General features: G+C 43.6%; 1 protein-coding gene across 1 annotated transcript; it reads left to right on the plus strand.

Annotated features, from left to right (window-relative positions):
* The first annotated feature begins 9424 nt into the window (after positions 1-9424).
* Positions 9425-11142, plus strand: LOC123508098. The gene is made up of 3 exons (XM_045261550.1): positions 9425-9680; positions 9957-10256; positions 10392-11142. The coding sequence occupies exons 1-2, from the start codon at positions 9636-9638 to the stop codon at positions 10236-10238; spliced, it is 327 nt and encodes a 108-aa protein (XP_045117485.1). The 5' UTR covers positions 9425-9635; the 3' UTR covers positions 10239-10256; positions 10392-11142.
* The last annotated feature ends 1358 nt before the right edge of the window (positions 11143-12500 follow it).

Raw genomic sequence — 12500 nt, forward strand, 5'->3', positions numbered from 1 at the left:
ACACTTAAAAGTTACCGAAGCAGGCAGGCAGGCAGGCAGGCAGATAGACAAAAGCGGGCGGGGAAGCAATAAGCACACAAATCAACTCAAACAAAACAAAACACAACATGGCTAACTACTGCTCAAATGAATACGGAAAGACAAACACGGGCTGCACCATAAGTCATCCTCCTTCCTCCAGGCCGAACGAGGAAGCTCAAGTCACAAACAAGAATATTTACAAGAGCCATTCCCGGGTCCGCTTGGAGAAAGTCCCGACAACACTGCAGTATTCCTAAAAATGCTGAGCAGCGTCTGTCGTTTGTTGTGATGGTTCTGGTCGGGAGAGGAGAGAAACGAGGAGGGAGGAAGAGAGGTAGAGAATAACACAAAAGGAAGGCAAGGAGAAGGATGACATAAATGGAGCCAGAAGAATAGGAAGGAGTGGGAGGAGTATGAGAAAATAGAATAGAGTGACAGAAAGGGGAAACAGGGAAAATAATGTATGAGAAAGGAAGGAAACGGAAAACCTAACGGAAAAGGAGCCAGAAGAATAGGAAAGCGTAAGATTGGAAAGAGGGAAAGGGATTGTAGAGAATAAAATGGAAATAAGGAAAAGAATGCAAAAAGAAAGAAGGAAAAAGAGGACGGGAACAAGAAAGAAAGAAAGAAAGAGAGAGAGAGAGAGAGAGAGAGAGAGAGAGAGAGAGAGAGAGAGAGAGAGAGAGAGAGAGAGAGAGAGAGAGAGAGAGAGAGAGAGAGAGAGAGAGAGAGAGAGAGAGAGAGAGAGATGTGCTAGAAAGTGATACAGGAAGGAGGGAAGAGAGGAATGACACAAAGAGGATTAGAAAAACAGGATAAGAAGAAAAGATGGACAGGAAAGAAAGTTGGTAGGAATTAAGTATATGAGAATGGAGGCGAAAGGAAGAGAATAAAGAAGAAAAAACGGAAAGCAACGCAAGAATAAGGAAAGATGATAGAAGGGGAAGCAAGAAAAATAGAACTAGGATGGATGGGAAAGAAGGACTAAGAGAGAAAAGAAAGAGAAAAAAAAAATGGAAGGGAGGAGAAGGAGATAACAGAAGAAAGGGGAGAGAAGAATAGAAGAAGAGAAGGATATAGAGAAAAAGAAGGATGGAGAGAGAGGAAAAGATAAGGTAGGTAGGGAGGGAATGATAGGGAAGCGAGGGGAGGGAAGAAACGGGAGCGACAGAAGGGGAGAAGAGGAATCAGTCGTGTGTCTTGCCTCCTGAAGGGGACATGACACTGCTGGGAGCCTCTGGGACCTGCCATCTGGGAGGGACTGCTGTGAGGTCCTGGGGGAGGGTGCGGTGACAGAAGAGCGCCACTCAACACTGGGACAGCAGTGGGGAAACACGCCATCTGCCCTCCTTCCTGTTGTTACTCCTCTTCTTCCTCTTGTTACTCTTCCTTCCTTCCTCCTCCTCTTGTCACTCTTCCACCTCCTACTTCTGCTCTTGTTACTCTTCTTCTTCTTCTTCTTCCTTTTCTTGGTACTCATCCTCTTTTTTTCCTTCTCTTCTTTTTATTCTTCCCCCTTCTCCTTCTCCAGTTACTTCTTCTCCTTCTCCTCCTTTTGTTTTTTTCTTTCTCTTCTTCTCGCCACTCCCCCTCTTCCTCCTCCTCTTATTACTCCTCCTCCTCTTGTTCCTCCTCATAGATCAAAGAAAAGTTTACTCAAAAGACACATAGTACTCTCTCTCTCTCTCTCTCTCTCTCTCTAATACGTCCGGCTCATTATTTCCACAGAAGGTTGTTTTCCCTGAAAACAACATAAAAAGGAAAGAAAACTTCATAAAAAAAATTACCACCAAATGTGTACTTTCTCTGTCTGTCTGTCTGTCTGTCTGTCTCTGTCTGTCTCTCTCTCTCTCTCTCTCTCTCTCTCTCTCTCTCTCTCTCTCTCTCTCTCTCTCTCTTTCTCTCTCTTTCTCTTGATGCCTTAAATTGGAGAAACATGACCAAGGCGAAGTAAGCAAACTGATTACCTACCGCAAAGCGTCAGAGATTAGTCATTCTGGTGAGTGCTCAAGGGAGTGTCAAGATGTGGTATTTCAGAAACGTTTTGTTCTCTCACCACGATAATTTCCAAAGGCCGTAGAGAGGATTAGACGGGGTCTCAGGGCTGTTTCTCCGGTTAATAATGCAAAAATCTTGTTAATATGACACTAGAACCATAAAGATACTCCTAAAAACGCGCATAACTTGAACTGCAGTCTTTGGAAATTGTTGGTCTGAAAAGAAGTGTTTCAGATTACAGACGCGCCTCTGAGCCATGCACGTGTCAGTAAAGACGTAAAGGAAGGACAAATAGTTAGTAAACCCAGTAATAGTTATAACAATTTATTTTCTATGACTTCTCTTTGAAGTATACTAGCCTTAAGTTATTCTTGATCACTGGTGCAGTTCTCTCCGCCGCCCACGCTCCAGTACGGTGAGCGTTGACTTCTATTAAAGTGGCCGCATTTTTTTGACCCGACGTAATATATCTCAGAGAACAAACATCTCCCAGCATTATTTCACCAAGGTTCTCCAACGGAAATATTCCCTTGATGACAAAGTAGGTCAGATCGGGTCAGGTTACGCAATGCTTGGTTGAGGGAATCATTTTGTGTGATGCTTTTACCGGAATGTTCCTGTGTGAAGTTTATGTATGTTGGGTTAAGTTAGGTTAGGTTATGGTAGGTTAGAACACATTAAGTTCGTATGTAAAATATGTTGGAAGCTAAAACTATCACAGCCATGAAAAAGAGCAGAGAAAGTCAGCATTCCGGGAACTCTGATGCGTTGTCTCCAGGGTCCGGGGGCAAACTAACTAGACATGGAGGACATAAAAGTAAAGCAGCAGCAGCAGCAGGCGGCGGAGGAGAAGTAGGAGCAGAAGGAGGAGGAGGAGGAGGAGGAGGAGGAGGAGGAGGAGGAAACAAAGGAGAGAAGGTAATTATAATATCATGTTAGGAAAGAGAACAACAAATTTAATGAAAGCCTCTGGGATCAAATTTAATTATCGCTTCCGGCATGTTGACAAGAATTAGGTTGCACCAATGCTGCTGAGCTGCGAGGAGAAAGCATGGAAGAGTTGTGATGGTGGTGGCGAAAGATATGATCAAGGTGATCTTCGAAAAGTATCTTTGTGCTATCAGTATCCTTAGAGACTATTTGGCAGATAAACGTTGAAGAAAGAAAATGCAGGTAATGGTGGTGGTGGCCAAAACGTAACCAATAACATCTTTTTTTTTTAAACGCGTGAACGTGGCTGCCAGTCGTCGAAAACTCATGTATAAGCAAACACTTTGACAACAGAAATGACAAAATTATTTATTTTGACTCTCCATGCAAACCATTGTTTACAATCCTCTAAATATTAGTAAAGGACGAGATTGACAGTGAAAGGCCTCAGAAAAGAATACGCTACCAGTAGTGGTGGTGGTGGTGGTAGTGGTGGTGGTGGTGGTGGTGGTGAACACGACAATAAAAAGTTTTATGTTGTTAGTAAAGCTCAGCGAGACACAGCGGACATTTTGTTGTAAAGTAGCAATGAAATGTAATCCAGGGCTTGCACTATCTCACAACAAAGGCTTCAGGGGACCTCCGTAACTCACGCCGCCAATTCATCTGAAGCTTTGTGCAAACTGACATTCTCGTAGCAGGAATAAGGAGCGTTTCTTTTTTTTTTTTTATTGAACAGCTTCCTACACATGTAAGAGAAAAACATACAGCATATATCGCAGACTCAAAGAAGAGGAAAGGACGCCACTTCCTCATCTATCACGTACACTCAATAACAGACGGCGGAAAACACGTAGGAGAGAGAGATGACACACTAGGAACAGACCAACGCTGCAGCTACGTGGTATAGATTTTACGCGTGACTGAGTGTGAAAAAGAGCCGACAATTTTCAAGTTAACATATTACATTACTACATGATGGACACTACACATACTTCTTCAATACAGACAGCAAATCAAACTACCTGGACATCTAGAAGGAAAAAGGTGACTACGAAAACGAAAATAGATTAAGCTCACTGATAAAAACGTTCGTAGCAATACTTGGACGGTGCTCACGTGTGTTGCTAATGGAATCTAAGTCGCAGCCGGAATTTTCATCCAACCCACTCCCAGGAGCAAGAAACTCTCATCAGAAGTAATAAAGCGAGCGAATAGACGAAATGTTGTTCGCGTATGCCTTGATCCACATAATATCCGAGAGTACCTGCAATGATGGCACTGAGAGAGAGAGAGAGAGAGAGAGAGAGAGAGAGATAGGGAAATAGATAAACACTGACCACAAAAAACACATATCGTAATCATATACTACAGAACCAAATAATACGGAAATTCATCTAAAACTAAAGAAAAGTATGGTGTCCTAATTAAAAAAAGAAGAAAAACGATGATAACAAAAGAAAACAAAGATATCTAAAACAAAAGAAAATGAAAACAAAAAGGCTCGTGTTCTATGCGCGTCCTTTTCTTTGGCAGTTAGCAGGTCCTGGAAATGTTTGCACGACAGCTTTTAATGATCTCAGTCGTGTTTAATAAAAATTCTACACCATCAATGGGGAAAAATACCTACGAGAACCCGCCTAATAATATCTGCGGTCTTTGAAATTAATTATGAAAAGCTGCAAGAAGTTTTTTTTTTTTTTTTATTTATACCATGTGGGCTTTTCACGGGAATTTATGGGCTAAAGGGGGTACTTTTTTGGGGTACCTCCTATCTCAAAGCCCACCCGCTAGAAAACCATTGCCCCGAGTAAGGAAGCCCAACCTACACTCGGACCGTGGACAGGATTCGAACCCGTGCGCTTGGAGACCTCGCGGACCCCAAAGCACGCATGGTTCCACTGTACCTACTCCTAAAACGTTCCTACCATGCCATGTATTTCGAGGGGCTTCGTTCTCTTACCACGTCTATCTTCAAAGACCACAGAGATGACTAGCCGGGTTCTCCTATCAATAACGTGGAAATCTTGTGAACATGTAAGTAGAATCATAAAAAAAAGACACGATTAACCTCTTCAATACTGAGACACATTTCTACCTTAAGATTTGTGTAAGATTAGACCATTTTATTGACGCTATTAAGGGTCTTTGGAGGTCAGAAGATTAATGGCCACAGTCTTCACTATTTTAATCACCCAAATAAGTAAGTAGAATGAATATGGAAACGCGTCATGGTACTCAAGGGATTAATAACCTGTGCAACTTCAACTAGAGCTTTTTTGAATTTGTTTACTGCAACCATATCAAACCATTAATAATCCGTCTACTTCCAATTAGACTCCAGAAGTGTTCCGGTATATAGGACCCTATGAATAAAATCTGGTGGGAGAGAGAAACAAACCTACAGACAATAAGAGGGGACCAGTATTGAGACCATCACAGTAGGGAAGATCACAGGGAGATGTTGTCCATAGTAAAATTAGTGTAAAGCCCTGGAAAGCGACACAATCCCCGACCTCGGCTAACTGGACTCATTGCAAGGAAGCACAGAACAATAAATCAGCTGTGTGTGTGTGTGTGTGTGTTCATTGTTTAATCTGCTGCAGTCTCTGACGAGACAGCCAGACGTTACCCTACGGAACGAGCTCAGAGCTCATTATTTCCGATCTTGGGATAGGTCTGAGACCAGGCACACACCACACACCGGGACAACAAGGTCACAACTCCTCGATTTACATCCCGTACCTACTCACTGCTAGGTGAACAGGGGCTACACGTGCAAGGAGACACACCCAAATATCTCCACCCGGCCGGGGAATCGAACCCCGGTCATCTGGCTTGTGAAGCCAGCGCTTTAACCACTGAGCTACCGGGCCGTGTGTGTGTGTGTGTGTGTGTGTGTGTGTGTGTGTGTGTGTGTGTGTGTGTGTGTGTGTGTGTGTGTGTGTGTGTGTGTGTGTGTGTGTGTGTGTGTGTGTGTGTGTGTGTGTGTGTGTGTGTGTGTGTGTATCAGGAGTTTGAAATTCACTATGCATATGAAATTCTGCATCTCGAGTTTTTTGATGGGTTTTGACTTCGAAAAAATCAACACAAAGTAAATTCACGAGGAAGAAGAGGAAATGGAGCGAGAGAAAATATTAACAACACCTCACCTTCCTGGCACGCATCCCAGGCAGAGGCAAAACAGGTTAATCTCTTCAGCACCATAACACATTCTTATATTCATTCTGGTTATTTGGCGATTTTATACAGCTTCATAAATATATGTTGAAATTAGAATAGTAAAGACTTTAGCTATTAATCTTTTGACCTCCATAGACAAATAAAATCGTCTAGTCATATCCAAAAATCAAGGTAAAAATGCGTCTCAGTATTGAAGGGGTTGATATTCCCACCCCTTACAGCATGGCCTCAATACTGTCCTCCCACGCCAGCTTGTGTCATACCACGCCTCAACAACCCTCATATTTCCAATCCTAGGACTGAAAGAAAAGGATACATCAATACCCCCTCTCCTTCTCTTCGCTCCTTCCTTTCATTACTTCCGGGAAACTTGACTCTATTCACTCCACTACCACCACCACCACCATCTTTCCCTCTCTGCCACCCAAACCTACTACACCACTACACCACACCATACCATAAAGATACACCACATCATACCATACTTCGCTACATTAAGCTATGCCACACCACACCACACCCATGCCATACTACGCTACACTAAGCTATACTACACGACACCACACCACACTACACCACACCACATCACACCACACCACACCACACAACACCACAGCGCCACCAAAATCCTTGAAGCACGTGGAAGGACTAGACCAAACACGCCTTCCTCCTCCTCCGCTTTCGAATTGCTACGCATCCTTGAGTTTCCCTGAAGCATCTTCCTCGTCCTCCTCTTCCTCCTCCTCCTCCACCACTACACTTGCCTCGTTTCTCCATCAGTTTCGCACTCTTTTACATTCGTGTTTTCTTATTCTTCCTTTCATTCTCATTCTAATTTCAATCCTCAAGGTTTTTCACTTTTTTCCCTTCGCCCACTCTTTCATTCTCCTTCATTCTACGGTTCATCTTCATATTCTTACTTCTTTCCTTCAATCTCTCACTCCACACGTCTATTTCATTCTCTTTCTCCCCATACTCCTCCATATACCAATTACTTCATGATCACCATCCTACCTTTCTATACTTGTTTCCTTATTCCTCCACCACTCTCCCTTTCACCATCTTACTCTCTTCTCCACATCGTCAGTGTCACGCCACAAAAATCTTCCTCATCGTCTCTTTCACTCCACTGCAGCCACACACCAAAGCTTCCACACGCCCTTCCAGTTGCTTATGTAATGTGACGACTCTTTTTCTTACCTTCCTCTTGTCAGCGATATGCATAACACGAAACTTTTTTTCCATCTCTTTCTCATCTATTTTTTTTTTTCCATTTCGTATCTATAACTATTTTTTTTAATCTTTTTTTTTTTACATCTTTTTGTGAGTTTCTTTGTTTCTTTCCCCCCTATTGCTTTTCGCTTCAAAACATTAATTTCTTGCTAGGTCATATTTTCTTACCTTCTCTCTCTCTCTCTCTCTCTCTCTCTCTCTCTCTCTCTCTCTCTCTCTCTCTCTCTCTCTCTCTCTCTCTCTCTCTCTCTCTCTCTCTCTCTCTCTCTCTCTCTCTCTCTCTCTCTCTCTCTCTCTCTCTCTCTTCCACACGCCCTTCCAGTTGCTTATGTAATGTGACGACTCTTTTTCTTACCTTCCTCTTGTCAGCGATATGCATAACACGAAACTTTTTTTCCATCTCTTTCTCATCTATTTTTTTTTTTTCCATTTCGTATCTATAACTATTTTTTTTAATCTTTTTTTTTTTACATCTTTTTGTGAGTTTCTTTGTTTCTTTCCCCCCTATTGCTTTTCGCTTCAAAACATTCATTTCTTGCTAGGTCATATTTTCTTACCTCTCTCTCTCTCTCTCTCTCTCTCTCTCTCTCTCTCTCTCTCTCTCTCTCTCTCGGTCCCTTATACCCCACGCAGATCAGGGCTTCCAGGTTCAGGGTGCTTTCTAAGTGACACACACACACACACACACACACACACACACACACACACACACACACACACACACACACACACACACACACACACACACACACACACACTCCGCGCCTCAACGTTGCTTAGGAGACCACGTTAAGCCTTCCTGCGTCACCTCGCTTACACGTGACCAGGAGACGAGTAAACACAATTAGTTATAGGTTCTAAGTTGTGCATCTTTTTCGTCTTCTTCCTTATTCTCCTCCATCTTCTCTTTTCTTTTTACATTTCCTCCTGTTTTTTTTTTTTTTCCTTCTCGTATTTCAATTCTCGTTCCCCTGATTTGTTTTCTTTCACTCTTGTTGCTTCTCATCCTTTTTCGCTCTCTCTCTCTCTCTCTCTCTCTCTCTCTCTCTCTCTCTCTCTCTCTCTCTCTCTCTCTCTCTCTCTCTCTCACCTCTCACAGGAAGACAGACAAAACAAATTAGGCGAAACTCAACAAGCCAAGAAGACAAATGACGTTCACCGAGCGCAATGTCCTTCAGGAAAACAACAAAACAAGACGCACCACACACACACACACACACGGCAGCCCAAACAAAACAAAACACAGCAAAACAAACCGAACGGAAAAGACGCCGTGAAACTACGAAAAAAAAAAAAAAAAATCGACTGAGTAAGGAGGAGGAGGAGGAGGAGGAGGAAGAGGAGGAAGGTGAAGAATACAAAGATAAGGTCTAATGGTGAAACGGAGAAGATTAGATAAGGGGATTTAGTATTTGTCTTCCTTTTTATTTTTTTTACATCAGTGCGTCGATATCTTGTGTTTTCGTTTTGATCTCCATAGAGGCATGTGTGTATACTCGTTTCTTTATTTTTCGTCTGCTTTCTTTATTTGTCGTGTTTTCTTTGTATTTATTCTTTTCTTTTCCTTCCATCTTGTGTGTAGTGCTGAGCTTCTTATCTTCTTTTATCTTCTCTTATATTTATTCTTACTGTTTGCATTTCTCCTCCTCTCCCGCGGGGAAAGTGATGGACGATTCTTATCTTACTTTTCCTTTCCTTTCCTTTTTTTCAGTTTTCGTTGTCTTTTCCTTGTCTCGAGGGAGGAAAGAGAGGAGGGTAGACCAGACCTTCACGCCTACACACACCTGAGGCAGCCGAGGACAGGTGTGTGTATTCAGGTGTGTGTTCATGTGTGTGGTTGGTAACATTGAAATCTGTTTTGTATGTAAATGTGCAATATTGTGATGAAGTATTAATTTGGACTCAATATTGTGTTATCAAAGTATTTTTTTCTAAGTGAATGAATTATCTATCTATCAATCTATCTACTTAAATATCGATCTATCTTTTACCCATCTATTCATCTATTTATCTATCCATCTATCTACCGACCTACCCACTCACCTATCTATCTATCTATCTACTTTCTATCTATCTATTTATCTACCTATATTTTTACTCGTATCTACTCACAGCGTAACCAAGAATTGAAATAGATAAATAAACCATTAAAAAATATCATGTAGAGCATAATACATCCACTCTTCCTTCCCTCTTCTCCCCGCCCTTTGTGAGCCCCGTGGCCCCCTTCCTGTTTACGTTGATGGTGCTTCGCCAGGACAAGGGTGTTTATGCTGTCAGGCGTGAAGGAGTGGAAGAACCATGAACATTCCCAGGTGTGGATAATCATGCTCATTTTCAGGTTATTACTTCCTTCGACGAACATCTGCTGATCTTTATACTGTAGCTTTAATATTTTTCCCGGTAATGTGTGTGTATGTGCATTCTTCAAAAGGTACGGTAAGCTTCCACCACCACCACCACCACCACCAAAGAGAGGCACGAGCTTTGATAGGTCTTAATATGGACTTTACATAATTCACTTCATCCTCCAAGACAACAGAGACGGAGGCCGCTTCACACTGACTGACCGCAGACTGTTTGTGCCGCAGATGTACCGCGTGCCGTACGATGTGCTGTGGTGCCAGTGCCAGGGCAACGCCAGCGCCATCCCCCACCAGCAACTTATGCACGAGCAGGTGTCTCGGATGCACGAGGTGGCGCAGCAGCACGCCGTGTGGTACGTGGGCGTGGTGCTCACCCTCTACTTCATCGGCTTAGTGCTCATCATCACCAAGTCCGGCCGGTCAGAGAGACACACCGCCATGTCCGCCCTGTCCTTCTGCTGCTCCCAGGCGGTGTCCTCTATAGCGCGCCGCAGGGCACGCACGTGAAGCTGCTGGGAAGATCAGGTGCGTAGGGGACAACCCTTATATTTACACTGGAGATGATGATGATGATGACGATGGTGATGGTGATGATACGATGATGATGTTGATGAGGTATGTACAATAGTAATGTAGTTATTTTGGTGTTGGGTCTTGCAGACACGCTCCCCCGTATGTGTTCCTGCGACACATCCGGGCAGCAGTGGGCAGGCGAGACGCTGAGCTGCCGTGGTGGTGTTTGTAGCTCGTTTGTCGCGTGAAGCCACACACCAATCTGGCTTTACTCCTTCCTCTGTGCCTCGCTGGCGACATTGACAAACAACTTTTATTCTTTTCTAGTCAGTAACTTTTCCTGTTGAAGGAGTTCGTGTTTTACGCATCGTCTTCTCTCAATTTTCTTTTGATTTTGTACTTTTTTCCTTCTATGGAAAACCTAAACCACTTTTGGAGACACCGGCTGTTTAGATTATTCTTCCATCTGTCCGAGCGATGACATCAATCAATAGTCAATCCATTCCACTTCCTTTCTCTTCACTTTACTCTTAGTTTTCTTTATCGTCGTCCTCGCCATCTCAATCATCATCCCGACCCTGCCCATGCGTGCCCGGAGGAAGGCGCTCTCACAGTTCAGGGTGCACACACACACACACACACACACACACACACACACACACACACACACACGTCAATGTCCTGATGGCGTGATTCACCTCCACGTCCCGCGGGCTGCACTAACGCCCGTCTTCCCTAAAGGAAGTCTTTGTATTTTTAAGGAATCAGATTGTATATTGTGTGACTTTCTTATTGTTGTGAATTCCTCGGTGGCGACAAGGACTCGCACATCGACATATGTGTCTATATATATTTTTCTGCCGTGACAACTGGAAGATATAAAGCTTTCATATTTCGCCTTGGGCTTTTCTTAATACCTGCCGGCGGCGAGGTGAAAATCATACAAAAGTTACAAAAGTTAGATCCGTAGTCACTCTTATACTGAGAACGATTTGTGTTGATCCCCAGGCATGCAGGTTCACAGCATTGCCACACGCAGGCACTGGTAGACACCCGTCAGAGTCCCTCCATCTTGCTGGGGAATTCCTACAGGAGAGCGTGAAGAAACAAAAATGGTAAGTAAGAAAACATTAGGAACATGACTAAGCTTAACATGCTGGGGAGATCCGGAGATGCAAACCTCCGTGAGTACGCCTGACAACTGACACTGAATGGGAAAAGCATTAAGGCACAGTTCGAGGAAGAGACCACTGTCTGTCACTTCAGAAGTTATCGCCGACGAAGGAATGTCGATAGAGCGATCAACACAGGTAAGTCTCCACTGCAAACCCTTTTCTGTCACCTCTGCAGGAGCTATGATGCTGTTCCTGCTTCCCTCACATTCTTGCTGAAGATGCAACGCTACTATTTCTTCCTTGTCACACCTGTTTTTCCTGTATATGAGTACCTGCTTACACTAATGAAGGGCACTTCAAGCATTAAATGAACAAGTATGAATATGCTGTTCGTTAAAGAGAAAATTTGTTGAAGTACATTAAGAGCAAACTGCCTTGATTACTTTGTTAAAACGAAGCCATAATCCTCTCTTGCAATTGTTTGGGAAGGAGAGGCAGGAAGACAAAGGCACTTTACAGTTCCGGAGGAAAGGATCAAGGCGAGGAGAGCATTAGCAGACTGGTTTACTACGGCGGAGTGAGTAAGCGTGACAAATACAATTTACACGTTGCTCCACACGCATTACTGCTTCCCTCGGGTGAGTGTGTCGGGGCGTGAAGGCTGAAAGAGGCTAGTTGGGGAGAGAGCCACTGGGGAGGGCTGCATTTCCCCTAACCCGGGCGAAGAAACACGACGTAAGAGCAGCAAGGAACGTGCTCGGAGTTCCTTGCTTTAAAATTCACGAGAAAATTTTCAAGAGGAGAAATAAAAAGGAGAACGATTAACAAAACTGAAATATTTGAACGTCAGAAAATACCACCACAAACAGCGACAGGTCAGGCAGCTGGGGATGTTAGATCGACAGGCGAGAGGCGGCAGCACCTGTGTGGTCGATTAAGGACAGCTGTGGATGGGCAGGTGAAGTAATGGGGATGGACCTCGGAGAGTTTCGATCAAGTCTTATGATTATTCAGTGGTGTTTGAACCCAAATTGGTTTAGTGTTTCGCGATTCTGTTTGGAGACATCTCTCATCCTACATCACCATATGCTGCTCTTTCTCTTCCTCCTCCTCCATCACCTCCTCCTCCTCCTCCTCCTCC

Source organism: Portunus trituberculatus, chromosome 24 (genome assembly GCF_017591435.1).
Source record: "Portunus trituberculatus isolate SZX2019 chromosome 24, ASM1759143v1, whole genome shotgun sequence".
NCBI classification, from domain to species: domain Eukaryota; kingdom Metazoa; phylum Arthropoda; class Malacostraca; order Decapoda; family Portunidae; genus Portunus; species Portunus trituberculatus.

Bases quoted from the DNA above. Each gene is read 5' to 3' on its own strand.
- LOC123508098 (XM_045261550.1), top strand. From the start codon at position 9,636: ATGCTGTCAGGCGTGAAGGAGTGGAAGAACCATGAACATTCCCAG. The intron at 9,681-9,956 runs GTGTGGATAATC...TTTGTGCCGCAG, and splicing joins AGAACCATGAACATTCCCAG to ATGTACCGCGTGCCGTACGA.